The following is an 18,431-nucleotide window of genomic DNA, read 5'->3' as shown; positions in this document are numbered from 1 at the left end:
GAGGTATATTGTAAATACAAGTCTCCACTGCCAAAGCTTTCAGAACTGCTATTTATTGAAGTCAGAATAGTTCCATATTGAGGAAGAGAACTTGGTGTCAGTTTTAGGAGATCACAATAACAATGTCATGAATGCTGTGGCTACCCTGAAATGTCCCATTGCTCACTGTGCTGTTCCTGTCAGGGCTCTGCAAAGCTGTGTCAGCAGCAGCTGGAAGTCCCATTTCTCAGTATATTTCTCTCTTGTCTGCTCTAAGCAATGTCAGTTACTTCATAGGCACCACTTCTCCACTTTTCTTTCCCGTATTTGACACTAATATTATTTATATCTAGAATAGGGAAAAGTAACTTTTGTTTAAAGGACTACTTTTCTTCTTTGTTTAAAAGTGACTGTAATGCAAAATTTTTACCATTCAAGATTTGTTTATAAACCAAGTGTTAAAAATTTGCCTCTACATTCCTTTCCTAGTATTTAAGAAAAAAAAAATAGGTTTTTTAATTCATGACCCCACAAATCTTTGTTGTGCAGATAAATGGCAGTATTGGGAAAGCAAGTCTGTTTACTCCAATGAGGGAAAAGCAGCTGCTCCCAACTTTCTGAGAAAAGGTGGCTGGTAAGGACAGTCATGTGGCACATGCACCCACAGGCAAGCAGGCAGCAGCAGAGGGGAGGCAGATGAAGACTGTACTAGGTACTGAAGCTGAGGATTAAATAGATGGAAAAAAACAAAAGGCAGAACATGCTGCTTAAAAACATGCTGCTGGCAGATCTGAAGAAGGAGGCCTGGCAAGTTGGGCAAGATGCCCCTCCTGCACACCTCTGGCTGCAGCCACACATACCACTCACAGAGCAATGACCAGCTAAATCCACAGCTCAGCTTTGCCTTTGTTTGGAGAGTCCGTGTTTTCTACACACTGACTCTGAGAACCACAGAGAGGGGTAGCTACCTACAGCCATGTAAACAATCTCCTCCATGGTGCCAAAGATCTGTTTCAATTTTCCAAAGAGTAAGGCAGTTTTTCTCACACTGACTTTTTAGGGATACATTGTTCAGGCATAAGGTTTTAATTTCTCATTTTAAAAGCACTTTATTTTAAATTGCTCACAGTGCAAACTGTTATCTCTTGTGCATATTAGCTATGAAACAACAGCTTTGAGAGGGAAGTGCAGTAGGTTCATGTTGTACTGGTTTTCCTCCCATTCCTGTGGAGACTGATGTAAGGGAGTTACCTTGTTGATCCTTTCCTCCCACCCTGTGAAAGACTTCAGGATTTTCATGCTAGCAAAAGAAAAAAACAACAAAAAAACCCCCCAAAACCCAAATCTATCAAAGCAAATTAAAAATTCTTTAACTATTAAAACCAAAACACTACAAACTCTGGAACATTGTCTGTCAAACTACTGATCTTAACCTGCATTTAATAACAAATACCTAGTGAAGACAAGAGCTGAAACTTATGTGAACATCTCACTTCTCTGTCTACATAAGTACAGTCAAGTTTAGATTTCTCCAGCAAAAAGCCAAAGCAAGTTTTTCATTTCCCTAAATACTCTACACTGCATAGAAAGGCTGCTGCATCACTGTGTAGCACGTACTTTTCTGGCCTTTAGCTCGGAAAAAAACTCTGAACACCTTCCTCCAGGACACTGGAATATTAGCTGATTAAATACAAAAGAAGCACAGGTTCAAAAAACCTTTTAATTTTTTTAACTTGTTTAAGCTGCATTCCAAAACAATTCAAATATTTACTGTAAAAAGAAAAAAAAAAAAGAGAGAGGCAAGTGTTTCAGAAATTTAATGCCAAGTTTAACCTGTTTCACTATACAACACAAGCATGCCAATTTGATGGCATGACTTTTTTATAAAAAACATCCCCCCCCCCCCAAAAAAAAACCCAAAAAAACAAAAACCACTTTATTAACCTTTCATGCCAGAAATCCAGAAATGTGCATTTTAGCTACAGTCAGTCATGGACAGGACATGAATCCATCCAGCTGAAGTAACATCTGGACAGAAGGCAGGTATGCTCTATGCTTTCTCATAGTGGCGAACAGCAACCACATCACCAAAGGTAAGAGTCTGCAAGTGCAAGGAAAAGACAGACATGTTAGAGGCAGAACCATTTTCTGTAATGGTTTAACACATTATGAAATCCATGCTAGATCAAGGTTGGTTTATGTGATGTAATTTATAGAAAAACAAATAAATCTAGATTGACATTTTAAATGAACAAGAAGCCAAACCTTAGTTATGGTTCCCATAAGAAATTATATTTTCTCCTTGCTGCTTTATCACCCAAGAAACACATAATGCACATTTACAAGGCAGCTGTTAAAAATTTAACTTACTGTTTATTTTTTTTAATATAGGATTGTTTCAATACAAACTTCACACTTATTTTCCCAAAGCTTATCCCACTAAGATGTGCAATCTAAAATTCCAAGGCCTCTATACTACTATGCATAAATACAAACTCTAGGAGAACATTGTCTAAAAAAAAAAAATGCATTCTGTACCCTGTGTAGCTAGAACTACCAAATACTCTTAAGTCACTGCAGTTGTGTTCTGGAGGTATTTCCTGAAGTAGAACAGGGCACCTCATTGTATTCAAATTCCAAAGGACAACATTTTCTGTATATGTGTGATTTGTGCATAGTGCTTCAAAAACAAAAGTATAGGTTTTCCCTTGAAACACTTGCCACATTGTGTATCAGTATGCTTTAAAGTTTGTATTATCTGCAAGTCTTCATCCACACAGATATTCTGAAGCAATTAGGAAACAAAACAATGGGTCTTCAACAACCAAGTTTGATAAATTAGTATAGCTGGAGACTTTTTTTTTTTGAAAGCTACATCTCTGTGCCATGAAAAGTGCTATCCTGGACATTAGCTATAGTAACTTACAACTTTTATGCACCCTATAGTCTTGTTTCTAAGAAGTCTGGAAAAGCAGGCAAATTTAAACTCAGACTTTTCTCCACATAATTGCTGTTTATCTTAGTTTTTAAACAAGCTAGGATGACTAAATTCTTTATTTTTAAATATGAAAATGCTATTAGGTCCTGCAATATTGAAATTTTATTTTCACAGAAAACTACTTGTTCTGTGTAAGTAAATACTATTTATGGGTGTATACATAAAACAAGTTTTCAGAGAAGTCTAAATTGCCGCTAGCAACAGATAACTTCCTATCTAATCAAGAACTTTGTATCATTACAACTCTCCAGGACTTTTTTATTTGGTTTTTGTAAAAAGTCTAAAAAGAACATATATACTCTGGAAATCCACAGGCTCGCCTGCCTAAAGCCACTAGCAATTTTTAATTGTTAGTAAAACAAGACACAGACCAAACCAAAATAAATATTTTAAAAATCCCTGCTAGCTTTCCCCACCAACTAGTTTAAGGATTTGTCTAAGCCACAGCATGCACAAAGTTTGAGATAAGGGTAAGTTGGGAGTGTTTGCGGTGCATGTGAATGCTCAGTGTGCTCCATACTTACCATTACCATTTTGCCATCCTTTATTTCTCTCACAAAGTTTGTCTCTTTGCCGTCCCATTTCTGTACGTGCACTAGCTTCTCTCCATCCAGGGTCACAACTGACTGTGAGATACCCAGAAACACAAAGACATGCCTTTATTTAAGGTACTTGGGATTCTGCTCACACATTCAGCATGCACTCTTCTATTGAATTCTCTTCAATAGATGGATGTGGATTGAGAATGATAAAGAGTCCCAGCCATTTTAAAGCCAAGGCTATGAATCATCCTCGTTTTAGTCATGAAATCCACACAACTCTTGCTTGTGTCGAAGGATGAAAAGATTGTTTTCTTTGAGTTCTAATCTCACAAGAACTTGCTTCGGATGTGCCTTGAAATAATATCTGAAGTTAAGCCCCCAAAAGTGCAGAAAAAGAGGCATCTGACTATTTTGACTGGGACGGATTATGCCAAATAATGTTTAGCTTGTGAGAAAAGCAGGCAACTAACACAATTGACACTGGAAGACCGACAGGGAGCTGGCAACGTGATACATTCAGAAAAGGAATGGTGTGTGTAAGCAGGCAGGGCAAGCAAGACTCAGTCTTGCCTTTTTTCCTGCCCTTTGCTGCGCTGTAACAAGTAGCAGCAGAAGTTACATCTTTTTCTTTTGACCCTACCAATGGCAGAGCCTGGGAGGTAGGGGGGGCAAGAAAAAGAGGCGGCTGCAGCCTGAGTTCACTTACTTTGCAGTTTCTGTCATCGGGGGTAGTTTCATCAAATTCCTCTCCGAGTTTAAAGCTGATTTCTGTGTTTTTGAAAGTGCTTTGAGTTCTGATCACTACTTTGTCCCCCTCGGTGCTGATAATCACAGTGGGTTTAGTCACATTCCCCACCTGCCGTGTTGCAAACCCCACTCCTAGACCATTCAAGGGAAAAGAGAAACATCAAACTTCGGAATTTTTACCTTTTTTTTTTTTTTCCCCACATATCGAAGTACAGAGATCTTTCACCCCGCTCTGCATCTATAAGCTATCCCTCTGAAACGCTGCTTTCTGCTTTTCTCGTGCCCTTGTACCAAGAGTCTCCACCGCTACTGTCCGCCCAGCTGTAGCTCCGCGCCCTCCCTCGCCGCCGAGCACGGCAGCACCGCACTCCGTCCGCAGTCCCACGCACGGCCTCGATCACTTCCGCTGCTCAGAGTTTCAATTCCTTATCACTCCAGCATATTGATTTCTTTTTCGCTTGGTTGTTTCAAAGTTATCCGCACGCAGCACGTGCTCGTCCTTCACACGTTTCCCTTAGCGCGGGGGCATTTCCCGGAGCCTCTCCCACACAAACACACCCGCCCCCTCCCAGGTGAGTGACTCGCATCGAATTAGCTCTATGGATAGAAGCACAGCCGCCAAAATCACTCCCTCCATCACCACCGCTGCTGCCAATATCTCATCTACACCTCTGACAATGGCGGGGAGCCTTTTCAATTTTTTTTTTTCCAGATGGTGAAAAATTCCAGGGTATCCCAAAGGTGCCGCCGCCCGGCCGTACCTACCCAGTGCCTTCATATACTCGTCGAAGTTGTGGCTGTCTACCAGCTTCCAGGTGGCGCAGAAAGCCTCGACCATGGCGGCCGGCTACGTGTTCCAAGCGCGGTGCCGGGGATAACAGGGGTGCTGGCAATAGCAGGAGCGCCAATACTGCCGCGCCGCTCCGCATTTAAAGCCGGCGCCCGGCGGGGAGCCGGAGGCGGGGAGAGGCTGCGGTCCGCCCCCGGCGCCCGCACCGCTGGGGGAGGGCGCTCCCGCCGCCGGGGAGGGGGTGCGGGGTGGCCGGCCGGGCCCTCGGCAGGACGTGGAGGGGGCAGGGAGAGGGGCTGCCCCCGCCTGCCGCACCACTCATCGCCTGAGCCGCCCCGGGGACACCCCCGCCCGCCTGCCCGCCTCGCTGTCACGGGAACGCGCGGGCTAAATGAGAAACGGGCACCCAACATGAAAGGCTACTGAGAGAAAACACAGGATCGTAGCGGTACTGCAGAACGCCAGCTCCAAAAGTTTTCCCATGAAGATTTTCAAGGCCATTTTGGTGCTGGCCAAGTACAGATCCCTTTACCCACAATGTCATCTGTATGGATGCAGCCTGAACTTGGTATTTGCTGTTCCTGGCTCTTAACGGCATCTTGGCTCCACAAGTGTCATCATTTGGAGGTTAAGAATGAAGAAAAAGACCTTAAAACTATTTCTTTTTCTTTTTTTTTTCTTTTTTCTTTTTACGTCTTCTTTCTAGTTGTTCCTTGATTTTGTTGAAGGCCTTAGGTGGTCATCTTGTCTCATCTTGAGTGCTTTTCAGAAAGCAGCCTGTCTCTGTGGGACATCTCACGGTGCCAGCTTTTCCTGACCTATGGCTTGGATGGATTCCAGAATAGTGAATAGAGCACTTCAGGTCTTGCAACAAAACTCAGGGACTGAGTGAAAGAGAATTTATGTGATTTAGGAACAAAACCTCAACAATTTTCAACCTAGTTCAGCCATAAAAAATAGAAACAATTAGGAATACTTTTCTAACATTTTTAAACTAGTTTTTGACCATCATTTGCATTTCTTTCAGGCTCTTGTAGTATGGCATATTCTTTGGGTGTAGGGCAAATGATATTTCTGGTGGGATTTTAATTCAGCATGCCAGGTTGGATGGGGCATTGAGCAGCATGGACTAGTGGAATGGTCCGTGACCATGGCAGGGGGCTTGGAACTGCATGATCCCTTCCAACCCAAATCATTCTATGAATCTGTGATACTAAATTCTAAATTATGTCAGCAATATTCTCATGAACTGGCAATATCTCCTCTCCCAGTACTGACAAAAAAAAAGTTTTCTGCTCCTACAGATTTTATTTGCTGTAGCCCTGGAGCCCTTGTTTATTATTCTGGTGCAGATGTGTGCACAGAGCCTGGGATAGCTCATGCTGTCTTTGCTCACTGGGGCTTGTATACAACAGCCTCATGGACTTTGTGATATAAAACTCCTGAAAATGATTCAGTGCCATCCCTGGTAGCTGGATTCCTCAAGGACACTTCTGCCTTGCACCTTCTTCCGGACAGTGCTGCAGCCTGGCCTTTGGGAGGCAGCATCTTCAGGATCCTTCATAATTTAAGCAGTCATACCTACACTGATGGGACAGCTCTGTTCTGCTAGGATTTCTCAATGTATTTAAATAAGATAAAGTACTTAGTGGGATGACCTACCCTTAAGGGGAAGGAAGCACATAAGAATTTCTTCAGAAAAATACATTTTTAACACTTTGTACCATACTTCAAATATAAAACAGGGCCTGTTAAAATGTTTACATTCCCTCTTAAGTGGATAGGTTGCCAGAGTCCTCACATCATGTTTTATGATGGTGAGATCCCACCTGTATGCTTTAGTGATGATTTGGAACCAGGGTAAATCAACAGTAGGAAATGTTACATTACTGACTCCTTTGTGGGGTGACAAGCCACAGTTCAAAATGTTTTCCATAGCATCTTATGCCCTGTGTTTGATTGTGGAGCCTTATGCAAGAGTTATGCTAATGTCAAAAACTAGAACAAGTCATTTTGAGTGACACAAATGCTTTGCTATGGCTGAAACAGAGATCTTGGTGTGAAATACATGGACCTGGTGTGCATTTTGGGTTGCTGCACAGGATACCAGCTTGGAGTTTCTTTTGTGCTGTCAGTACTTGGATGATTTTAACCGACTGAGTACTCCTGTGACAAACAGTATCTCTGGAGATTCTGAACAGCCAGGGATTCATTCTCCTTTACACTAAACCCTTTACACCACCCGAGCAGTGTAAGTAGGCACATTTGCAGTCCCTGTACAAGGTCTGCTTAAAAGATGAAAATTCTGCAGCAAGATATCCCTGCGTAATGAGTAACCCTTGCTTCCAAAGGCCATCTAGTGAGACTGCTCTAACCTTCAGCCTTCAGATATAGGACAGACAAACTGATTTTGGCTACTTTTTCCCCTGTTATATCCCTGCTTCATATGCTCTCACACATTCAGAGAATGAGGCTGTCAGCCTCATTCAGCCTTCATTCTGTACTCAAAAGAAAACAAAAACATTACTTCTTCAGAAAAAAAAAAAAAAAAAGGTGTGAGGGGTATGGGGAGGAAGGGAGCACCGCAAGATGGTTACCAGGTGCTGAAGTAGAAAAGTCTGACCATGAGGTTCTGTCATATGTGGACTCCTCATAATCTGTGTCAGGAACTGCTGAGCATCTAACCACAACAGCCAGTCACTAAAGGCTTAATGTCTCACTGTAAAAAAGTAAAACTTCTTCTCTGTCCCTCTCTGGATATAATGCAGGCAGGGCTCTCTTGCTACACCAATTCAGTTAATCTCTGTCTTTTCACCATCTTTGTAGTACAATAGTCAGGAATACTATGTTAAGGGGATACTATGTTATAAGACCTTCAGATAATGCAGTGATGATTGTATTATTCAAACATTTCTGGCAATGAAGGTCCAGGAACTGCAGAACATCTTGTACCCATATGTGCAACAAAGGGCAGCAGTGATACCAGGGCCTAACTCCCCTGGTACAAAAGCAGATGTAGGTATTCAGAAGCCTTTTAGGAATTGAATTCCATTGAAAGCCAACAGGATTCAGGGTCCTAGCTCACTTAGGCATTTCTTTAAATTCTTTGTATTATGAAACATATAGGGAGCTACTTTTGAATTAAAGAAACTGAAAATAATGTGCAGCTGAAAGAAGTTTCTTCTATTTATGGACAGCATGCTAGGGTATTCTCAGCAAATTTTAAGTTTGTTTGAAGTCCTGCTGTAAACCTTTGTGCAGCTTTGATCTCAGTGTAATAAAGAAATGAAAAGAGTTTAGTGGCTATTGTATCAGACAGGATGAGTGTGATTCTTCAGGTCTGAGTGTGATTTTGTTTTTGGAGCTGCAGAAAAACATAATGTCAAACAGGGCAGTAGAATGTTCTTAACTAAAATTATTGTATATGTCTCTTAGCTGTCTAAGAGATTTGCTGATCTTCCTAATAAAAGAAACCATCTCAGTGCTGTTGGTGAGTCACAGAAAATACCTAAGTTTATTTACTCCATCAATGGACAGCTAATTAGAAATCTCAGGTTCAAAAAGAGATAAATGCCTCATGGAGAAGACACCAAATTATGCAGCTGCACAAGCAAGTGGTCACAGAATGGCCCCAGGTACAAAGCATCTGTATGAATCCAGTTTTGAGCTGTGTAAATGCCATGGGAAGGGCTTTGCTGGAGCTTTGGACCAGATGATAGCTGAGGTGCAAGGTAAGGCAAAGCGCAGGCAGGAGCAGGAAAGACATGTTACTACAATATCCTTTCTAAGAGCATGACATATCTTGAACAAAACTTAGGAACATGTTCAGCAGGTTTCCTGCCACTGCAAAGCTCAAGCAAAATAATGCCAGGACAGGGTAGCATTAGACACAAGTCATGTTAATGTCTAATTCTGGTGTTCGTTGCTAATTGGTGAAAACTAAATGGTCTGTGATCATGCATTTCATTCTTGTAGACTCTCTCTTCTGTTACAAATTGGTGTGACGTGAGTTTAGGAGAGTCCTGGAAAATAAACACCCACTAATACCTCGTTATGAACTATTAGATATATATTTAGATTGGTTTAAGCTGGGAGGACAGCTGGTTGACAACGATTTAAAGTAAGCAAATGCTATGAAATATCTCCAGGGTGTTCTCTGCTTCTGAAAGGCATTTGGGAGGTTGTTATCTCTTGTTTAATATTACTGTGTCACTTACATTTAGATTACTCAAGTGAGACATTTTCCTCAAAGATTTAGCCTGCATTAAAGCCAGCCACTCTCCTGGCGCCCAGTTCAATTTATTGAAGATGAAGTTCCTTTAATTTTGTGCCATTAGGCCTTTGTTATTTTAATATTTGTCTTTGCTTTCTTTTACATTTAAGAATAGAAAAACTATTTAAAAGCCTTTGAACTGTAACAGAAATGTCTGATACTGTGTGTCACTTTCAATAGCTGTCTAGTTACTGTAAAAAATCAATACAAGAAATCAGCTTTCCAGACTTAAAATTTCAGCACGGGTATATGTAAGGAAGCAAGAAACAAATTTGTATAAATAAGCAACCTGACTATTTCAGGGAGTAATAATAACTCAGAGAAATTTAGAAGGCGTGTGAATACTATGAACATATTAAATTAAAATAATTCTTATTAGAAGGAATGGAAAAATAGCACATAGGTTTAAAGAGATTAGGTGACTTGCATTTCACCTGTTGCAGCTGATTCTGAGAGACGTGTAGATTTGGTGTTCAGGGTAGACTAGTGAGAATATTATTAGAGCAGAAAGACCCTCTGTATTAAGGTCCAAGGACTCTGTATTATAGCAAAGGAGGGAATGATTTTTGTCATCAATATAAATTTTACAGTGTTAAAGGTATAAGTTTAAGTTGTCATACATCACAAATATCATGTTCTCTTTCTGTAGCCCTAGAATACGCTATGGAGGCTGTCAAATATGTAAATAAGCATGAGTATTTGGAGTTCAGTATAATGAATCTCAAGCTAATCAATCCCAAGGTAAATCCTTTCAGCAAAACAAGAAACAACTGTGCAATTTGCAGGGCTGAATTTAAGAAATTTTTGGAATGGCTTAATGTACCTTCATTCGGTTTGTCCATCTGAAGCACTCGATTTTCTATAATATACTGAAATCACTCTCAGTGCCAGCTGAGATTTAGGCAAGAAGTAAAATCAGGTTTATTTCACTGAGTTTCAAGAATTCAAGAATTTAAGAGAACAACTACTGGATTTGTAAAACAGTTGCAAAGTTACAACTCAGCTCATTAACTACCTGCATTTGGATATTACTAAGGTCCTCCTCTCTTCCACTGAGCTAGGGACTGACAGGACACAGTCACAGCCTTTTGGAGCCAGATATGATCTCCCAGATGCAGCTGGAGCCACACTCCTCTGGGTTTGTGTCCTCTAAATTGGAATCTCTCACTCAGAGCAAACTGTTTCCTCAGAAGTTTTAAAGAGCACTGGTAGTGCATCTGGAGAAATATATGAAATCCAGTCTTGATAAATAATTTAATTAGGTTATCAATTTATGGGCCTGTCACGGATGAATAAATGCCTGATACAGATCAGGCATTTGAAATGAAACCTCATGCTGGGTGACCTAGCTGGAATTACATACCTAACTTGATTCATTCAAGAGTGCAACCATATCCCTGCTTTACATATTGGTTTGTGACCAAGCTCTGACTCATTGCTGAGTTTTCATGAGTCTAAATACATAAATTTCCTGAAACACAAAATTTTAGCCCAACTTGAGCATTGCAGGGTTACGATAGCTCATAACTAGCTTTAAATAAGGACTACAACCAAGACAAGTTTGGGGAAAATTTTGGTCATACTAGATGTTTGGAGACAATCCCAGAGAAATGGTAGTCTCTTCAGTCTGGTACACAAAACTCCAGTCACTGAAGGAAAGTTAGACCTACAGAAATTTATATTGAAAATGAAGTGCATATTAGCTGTGGGGAGACTTAATCCTTTGGCCAGCTTTCAAACTGCCTTACAAGACTTTTCAACCCTGTAAATTGTAAACTATGCTAACAACCACAGCTATTGGGCATGATGCAGGAAGTAATTCAGAGAAGTTCTATATCCTGGATTATGCAAGAAATCACATGAGTTGGTCACAATAGACAAGCCTATACCAGGAAACTTAAAAACACATCCTACTTGCTAAGTGTAGGTTCGTAGTTTGCCAAATCCAGTCTGTTATGGGAAAAAGTACAGATATACACAGAAAGGAAAGCAGGCCTGTAGTCCCTGCCTGAATCATCATGGGACTCACTTTGTGGACTGTACTGCACTAAGTGCCAGTAGGGAGTTATAGATACTGCCACTGTTCCTTTAATTACCTACATTCATGTGTACATGTTATGAAAGGTTTCCCCCTCAGTGTGGCAACAGTAAACATAAACCAGACCCTCTGTGGTCAAAATCATTAACTAATCTTGTAATATTTAAACAAGGCTTCTAATAGCATCTTCCTCCAGACCTTTGAAACTTTCTTGAGTGACTGATCAGCCTTGCACCCAGAGCTCAAAACATCCAGAGTCCAGAGCCAGTGGAGGGTGCAGGACCAGGCTGACTTGCTCGCACCATGACTGGCTCAGATGCTCTGATTAAAGAAGGGCTATGGAGCAGAAACATGGTGCAACTGTCATGCCTTGAACTCCACCTCATTGCCCTTTGTCTTCCCTCCCTTAAATATACTCCTTCTTACATTCCAGCATTTCATTTCATCCTTTGTAAAAAAAAAAAAAAAAAAAAAAAAAAAAAGGATGCAAAGTTCAAAGGCTGTCTGAAAGAAGATGCCCGGAAGAAACTTATTTCAGCACTTTTTTTAGATTGCAACAGCACCTCTACTTGCATAATGACATGTTATTTGTTTTCCACAGAAGCTTTCCCTGTCTCTGTGTAAGAGACAAGGGCCGTTCTGGGCCTGGCTCAAGGGTGTCTCATGAATCTGTCTGATAAAGTAAAATTTACCCAGTACTTTGTGAGAGGAACAGAAATGTCTTTCTACCATCTTATTTTAGTGAATACGGAGGTAATTAAAGAGATTAGTTTCTTGTATGGAGTTTTGAAAGAACTAACGCTGGATGTTGAGCTTGAGGTGTGAGTGAAGCAAGGGCTGAGCACTGAAGACAGGAAAGGAGCAGATGTATAAGCTTTGAACGGAATAAGAGGACAAATCAAGAGGGAAGGAAGGAACGGGATAGGATTGGATTCTTGAGTCCTCTTCCCCTTGCTTGGGAAGCCGCGGGAATTGCGGCGCCCAGGGCCCGTGTGGGGACGAGCAGCCGCTAGAGCGAAGGCCGCGCCAGGCAAGGGCGCCCTCTGCCGCCAGCGCCCGGGGGAGTCCCGTCCTCCGTCCCGCGGCGCTGTCACAGCCCCCGCTCTTCTTCAGGGCAGCGATCCGGAGAAACAGGTCCGGAAGGAGATCCGAAGTCCACCGTCCCAGGGAGTCGGGAGCCGGGAGCCGGACAGAGGCTGTGAGGAAGGCGAGGGCCCGGCTGTGTGGCTGGCGCGGGCTCGGGCGCCATCTTGTGGTGCCGCCTGACGGCTGCGGAGCCCATCCCTCGGGAATGCTGCTGCACCCTTAGGAAACTGGGTGCGTTACTGGGAAACTGCTTTTGGAATACTGCTGGGCATTAGCAGCAGTTCACATGCTCCTTCTTTTTAGGTTTACACTGCTGATATATCATTGATAAACATGCCCGAGGAGTCTGGAAATAAAAGCACAGAAAGCCCTACACAGTAGGGTCAAGCTAGTCTTTCACAGATTAGCTTTCCCATACATTGTGTGATAAACTCTGGATTTATAGCATCAATCCTTGCACAACAGAGCCCCAGGAATGAAGCACTGGTTGAGATTGTCCAAATCCTCACATCAGGGCCTTTACATTGCAAGCAATTATTATAAATATATTTAATACAGAAAGCTCACAGCACACAGGTAACCCCTGTCCCCCCAACAAACAAACAAAGAAATAAACACACACACACAGACACACACAGACACGCAAACCACACAAACAACAACCATGAAACCCCACAACACTATTTATCAAATGTAAATCTTGCACTAAAATCCAGAGATCTGGCATCAGGATGTGGCACATGCCAAGGTGAAGTGGCGGCCTTCAGGCTTCCTGTTGCTTACATCCATTGGGATGGTCCCCACTGGGCTGAAGAGGAAAATAAACCAAGACAGTAAAGGAAGAGCTCTCAGTAATCATTGCTACTCACTAACGAAAGTAGAAAAGCTGCAGATTGAGAAGATGAAACACAATTACACCTAAAAACGGTGAAAACAGTCATCTGTGGTGGGATTTGCACCCAAGCCCAAATCGCAGAGTGGCCACCTAAAGCAAGGTAGGCTGCAAGCCAGACTCAGACACCTGTACGAGTTTATGGGTTGAAACACAAGATGCCTCCTGCTTGCAATCACATGGATTTCTGTATACAGAGGCACCAAGGTTCTGGGCCCACAGAAAAACTCCTGTAGTGAACGTGTTGGACATGCTAGAGACATTCTGCCTCTCATCAGCCCAGTTGGCAGCTGGGTTTGAGGCCTCTTAAACGTGTCTCCCCTCACTGCCTTGCACAGCCTACTGGCAGGCTCAGGATCCCACTAGATGGCAGGACAGTTTAAGCCTTTGCTATTTCTACTTCAGAGCAAGTGCCCTGGGGTCCCGATGGGCTCAGCCCCACTGGTCTGTGCTGTCTGGACGCAGGGAAACCCACACTCACCACTCTCTGGGGCTTATGCTCACTGAACACACATGGAGAAATCCATGGACAAGTCTTTGTTCAATTCTGTTTCATAGACTTTATCACACACAGAGCACTAGCAGACAGAAGAGAGGAATATGAACTAATATTAATTTGCTAAATCTTGAAGTATTCATCTTTATGTGCATGATACATAAAGGCTATTTAGCCTACTAATCGTGGTAGGTAAAATGATAGTAGTGGTAAAGGGTAGTTTAAGCCTCTTATAGCCACTGCTCTCTTGTAATTTTTAAGTAACCAAGTCCAGTTATAGTTTCTTAATGATATCTGGAAAACATCAAGGCAATTTTACTATATATTCAAAATACCTAAATTGTTTTATATATGCACAATAAAATTACAAGGGTACTTCCTGCCTTTTTTTTTTTTGGCATGCTGAGTGGATAAGAATGGATAATTGCTCAGTTATGTTCTAAAATATGGACACAACAAAATTACCTTTTTTGCTTGGTACTAAAATGAAATTCTTTGCTTTGTGAAAGCCCAGGATAGTGCTGTAAGATGATGAAAAAGATGCTATTACCTGTTCCAAACTTGCTGGAATGGAAGTTGGGATTAATGCATTATAATACCAGATTAGCCTTAATAGAAGTTTACTGCTGTCATTTATCAAGGTAATTAAGTAGGTACCCAATTTTAGGCACCTAAGTAGTTCTATTGACTGCTGTGAAACCTGTCTGCATTTAAAGTTAAGCATGTTTTAAAATACCCAGTTGATTCAGGGCCATAACACTGTGGCCATGTGAACCAAGAGAATGCAGTGTTCTCAATTACCCATTAGTTGAGCTAAGGGAGGTTGGTACAGCCTGCAGAATGGTTGAAACTGGATAAACTGGCTCAGTGACAAACGTATTCAGAAGCACTTCATTTGCTCTTTACAGACTCAGCCAAAGTTTAGTAGGACTATTATCTGTCTTCAGCACACTAACAAGAAAATGAACCAAAGCTTCCCCCAACTTCAGCTGTGCTTAAGACAGTAACTCTGCCCAAGCCCCAGAGTACCCAGCATGGCACAAAGCCCCTCAGACAGCCTAAAGGGGTGAGCTCCCTTCTGCCTGAGGCAAGAATCATGCACAACTAATAAACTCTGCTCCAAAGACCAAAGTTCATACAGTACAATGTCTTCTACATCAGTCAGTTTGTGAGTCAGTTTATAGTGGTCAGAAACACACATTTGGCTCATAACTAGAGAAATTTGGTAAAATCCAGGCATTACTTAATATTCTTATTGCTACAACTAACTAGAAAAGAGATCTCTCATGCAGTCTAGACTAATGCTTGTTTAGACACAAACCGTACATGCACATGGCAAAGAAGCATTTCTGTATTTGTAACTTGGTTAATTTGCAGTTAGATAATACACACATAAGATATTACAGATCTTTTAAAAATGTTCATCCTGCTTTTAATTAAATTCCATTTTAAATTTTAATTTTTACTACTGCATTTTTTCAAATTTGCTGTTAAAATTCTTTTTTATGTGCAACATATTTTCAAAGGCAGGTTTATTTAGCTCAAGTACAAAGTAAACACCTGAGTGCTTACAATAAATTCCCCCGGGTGTCAAGCATTCTTGACTAGTTATAAATTATACATTTGTAGGGGGATAGAATATAAGAAAATAAGGATAGTGTAGAAAGTAATCTTACTCCTAAGGAGTTGCAGCTGGGCCAATTATCAAATAGTAGGAACAGGCCTGACTTTAACAGACCACAGCTGTAAGCAATGAGAAGAAAAGTGCTATAAAGAGTGGGTTGGCCCCTTCAGAAGGGAAGTAGAGTCAGTTGGCTACTTTGTGAAGAAGAAAGAGTCAGTGTCCTGAGGAGCTGCCCACAAGAACTATGAAGAAGGTATGAAATTTTTGCGATAAGGAGACAACAGTATGGAACCCCTGCAATAAGATGACAACATACATTTGTAAGCAGTTAATGCCTTTTATGTATATAGCTATAGATTGAGGATTTTTTACATAGAATTTAGCACATGAATAATTTCCTAAACTCAGCTGCTTCATAATTAGTGTTTTTATAGCGAAAACTTCAAACTAGCTTAGATTAACAAAGTACCCGAAGTATCTATTCCTGTAACCCAAATTTCAATGTCTGTATTGTATCAGAGAAGAAACTAAATATATCCAGTGCTGCAAGTGTGAAGGAAGTGCAGAATTTGATATACGCTATGACCCAAAGAGCAAAGCATATAAGGACTTATGTTTCAGTGATACTCAAAATCTTGATTTTGATGGGATCACCACAGCTTCCTCTAATTTACCATTTTTATGTACTGTCATGCTGTAAAGGAGGCTGGTATAGGAGAATGGGACTACAACCCAGAAGAAGAGTGTGTACCACAAATACAGTTATCTCGTAGTCCCTCTCCACTGTGGTTTTCAGCTCTGGTGCTCTAGTATCAGCTAGTTCACTCTCGGACTTTCTTAAGCCAGCTGTTTTGATCCAGTGGAATAGGATTTTACCTATTATTTTACCTTTGAAAATTAGAAAAAAAAAAATTGGGATGTTGCACTTGCTAAATGATACCAGGTTTAAGAGGAGGGAAGTAATTGTCAGTTCAGTTGAATTAAACTGGATCCTTTATTGAATGGTCCCAAAAAGCCAGGGTATGAGTAAATGCACAGTAGGAATGAAAGTTGTGCCTTACAAGCTCTCTGCCAGGTTTAGATTACACAACTATTTCATAAGTGGAATACCAGTCACATGTGGGATGTACCTATCAGAGATGCTTCTGCTGTTTTCATGCTGTATGTAAGTGGCTGCTGCTTGAGGAATCATGGAGGTTCATGTTTGTACCTGCATTTTAAGTCTCCTACAACAAGGGAATGAATGCCAAGTATTTTCAAGAGCATGACTGCAAAAACAAAACAAGTCCTTTCAGTAGAGAAAAAACTTTGCCTAAAATTTTTGTAAAAATCACAATGATTGAAACATTTTTCACTGTCAGCAGACAAGAAAGCAAAACACAGATGAAATAAAAGAAATATGAATTATTTGGTTTTAAATATTGTCCTACAGGAGAAACATTAAGAAATCAACTGAAGACAGAAAAGATTATAGATATTTATTTCCACAGTGAGATTAAACAGTTTTCATCATATACAAACATACCTACTTTACTTTAGGTACACATGAAAGCTCCAATATTCAGCATGAAAATGAATGGCCTAAGTGGTGAGACTGCTAAGAGTGGGAGAACTGAGATAATCTGCCATAATCAAACAGAGGTAAGGAGAATCTGAAAACAAATACCACTGTTTATGTAGTTTATAAAACCTTCTGGCGACAGGAGTAGGAGAAAATTTTATTTTATGTAATTAATTTTTTTCTCACACCCATCTACATATGTCTAATGAGAACAAAAATCTCAGGAGATAAATTACAGATAATGTCTGTAATCTAATATATACTTAATATCACTTTGTGGGGAGTGAACACATCTCTGTGCCAGAGAGAAAGAAGCTGGTTTGGGAAATTAAGAAACAGAATTTTTATTTTGAAACAATGATTAGTTCCTGGTAGGTATATTAATTGGAACTGTCAAAGAAGATTAGTTAGGATGAATACTATAACCAAAACTAGAGAGAACTGAAAACAAGAGATACATTCTTTAGTTTTCTTCCTATTTGGATATGTAGAACATTGCTTTAGAAGGATGACAGTGGAAAGAACTGTATGCCATCCACATAATCATCTAGGTACAAGTGTGTTGGCAAGTCATGTCTGTGCTGCTAAAGTTGCTACCACACTTCAGAAGGGGTGACACAGGGAAACTGTTGATGGGATTCATTAACCCAGGAGTCCTTAGGTGTTAGGAATCATTGCGTTTTCCTTCTGCCTCTTGACTTTCCAGCAAGGCTTTGGATGATGACACTTCTCCACCCTCTGCTCCTGCATCTAAACAGAGACAGAGTTAAACATTTATACCACACACATTCTCACAGCTTTTTTTATGTGTTTTTATTTGGATTCACTGATCATTTCTGTTTGGACTGGCTCTTTACTACCACAGTCATGGCTGCTTTAGAAAGAGAGATTAACTCAAGAGATTAAGAACTTTGAGAGGCATCTGATGGTGTTGATTTTCCCACTTCTTGCACAGGCTGATCAATCTGCATTTGTCTGTAAAAAGTAGATTGGAAATGACTTTGTATTGCTGGTTTTTTTTTTTTTTGGGTAATTTCCAAAATCAAGTTAAAACATCACATTCCGTTGAGCACTGTGTGGTCTCGGGTAGATAACATTTCAGTTTATGGACATGCCAGTGTTCTGTCTGACCTTCTTTGACAAGAAATACCTATGTGAATTTACCCTGTCTTCCCAAGATTTTTTGTTACTCTGAGGTGGAAGTTCACTTTTCCACAGATTAGAGTAGAATGCTTGCATGACTGGTATAAATAAAAGCTCCCCAGCGTTTCTGGTCATTATATGTACTGTTCCATGCTGTTTCTTTTGATCAAGTTTACTCACTGAGAAGCAGAAACTCCTCTTGCCTTGGTTTCCTTGCAAACCATAATAATAATTTTCACATTACCTTCAAGCCCCACATGGT

The 18,431-nt window shown here is 40.8% G+C and overlaps 2 protein-coding genes across 5 annotated transcripts in view; both read right to left on the bottom strand.

The window, feature by feature from the left end:
• Positions 1-1,780: 1,780 nt before the first annotated feature.
• Positions 1,781-5,189, bottom strand: FABP7 (fatty acid binding protein 7). Its single transcript, XM_054629353.2, has 4 exons — positions 5,032-5,189; positions 4,226-4,398; positions 3,502-3,603; positions 1,781-2,080 (listed from the first exon to the last, which is right to left on the bottom strand). Exons 1-4 carry the CDS (start codon positions 5,102-5,104, stop codon positions 2,030-2,032), a joined length of 399 nt encoding a protein of 132 aa, XP_054485328.1. The 5' UTR covers positions 5,105-5,189; the 3' UTR covers positions 1,781-2,029.
• An 11,729-nt stretch (positions 5,190-16,918) lies between these two features.
• PKIB (cAMP-dependent protein kinase inhibitor beta) overlaps positions 16,919-18,431 on the bottom strand; it is a 54,281-nt gene continuing 52,768 nt past the window's right edge. For all 4 annotated transcript variants that reach the window (XM_054629824.2, XM_054629823.2, XM_054629826.2 and 1 more), the window contains exon 3: positions 16,919-17,776. In XM_054629824.2, coding sequence (XP_054485799.1) covers positions 17,691-17,776 — 86 coding nt within the window. In that variant the 3' untranslated portion in view covers positions 16,919-17,690. The remainder of the gene's footprint in view (positions 17,777-18,431) is intronic.

Source organism: Agelaius phoeniceus, chromosome 3 (assembly GCF_051311805.1).
Source record: "Agelaius phoeniceus isolate bAgePho1 chromosome 3, bAgePho1.hap1, whole genome shotgun sequence".
Taxonomy (NCBI): Eukaryota; Metazoa; Chordata; class Aves; order Passeriformes; family Icteridae; genus Agelaius; species Agelaius phoeniceus.
Note: the sequence above shows the minus strand (reverse complement) of the source record. Positions and strands in the feature narration are given on the sequence as shown.

Excerpts from the sequence above, each read along its gene's own strand:
- FABP7 (XM_054629353.2), bottom strand. The coding sequence starts at position 5,104 with ATGGTCGAGGCTTTCTGCGCCACCTGGAAGCTGGTAGACAGCCACAAC. Across the intron at positions 4,399-5,031 it reads CGAGTATATGAAGGCACTGG|GAGTGGGGTTTGCAACACGG; the intron begins GTAGGTACGGCC and ends TGAATGGTCTAG. Across the intron at positions 3,604-4,225 it reads CCGATGACAGAAACTGCAAA|TCAGTTGTGACCCTGGATGG; the intron begins GTAAGTGAACTC and ends GGTATCTCACAG.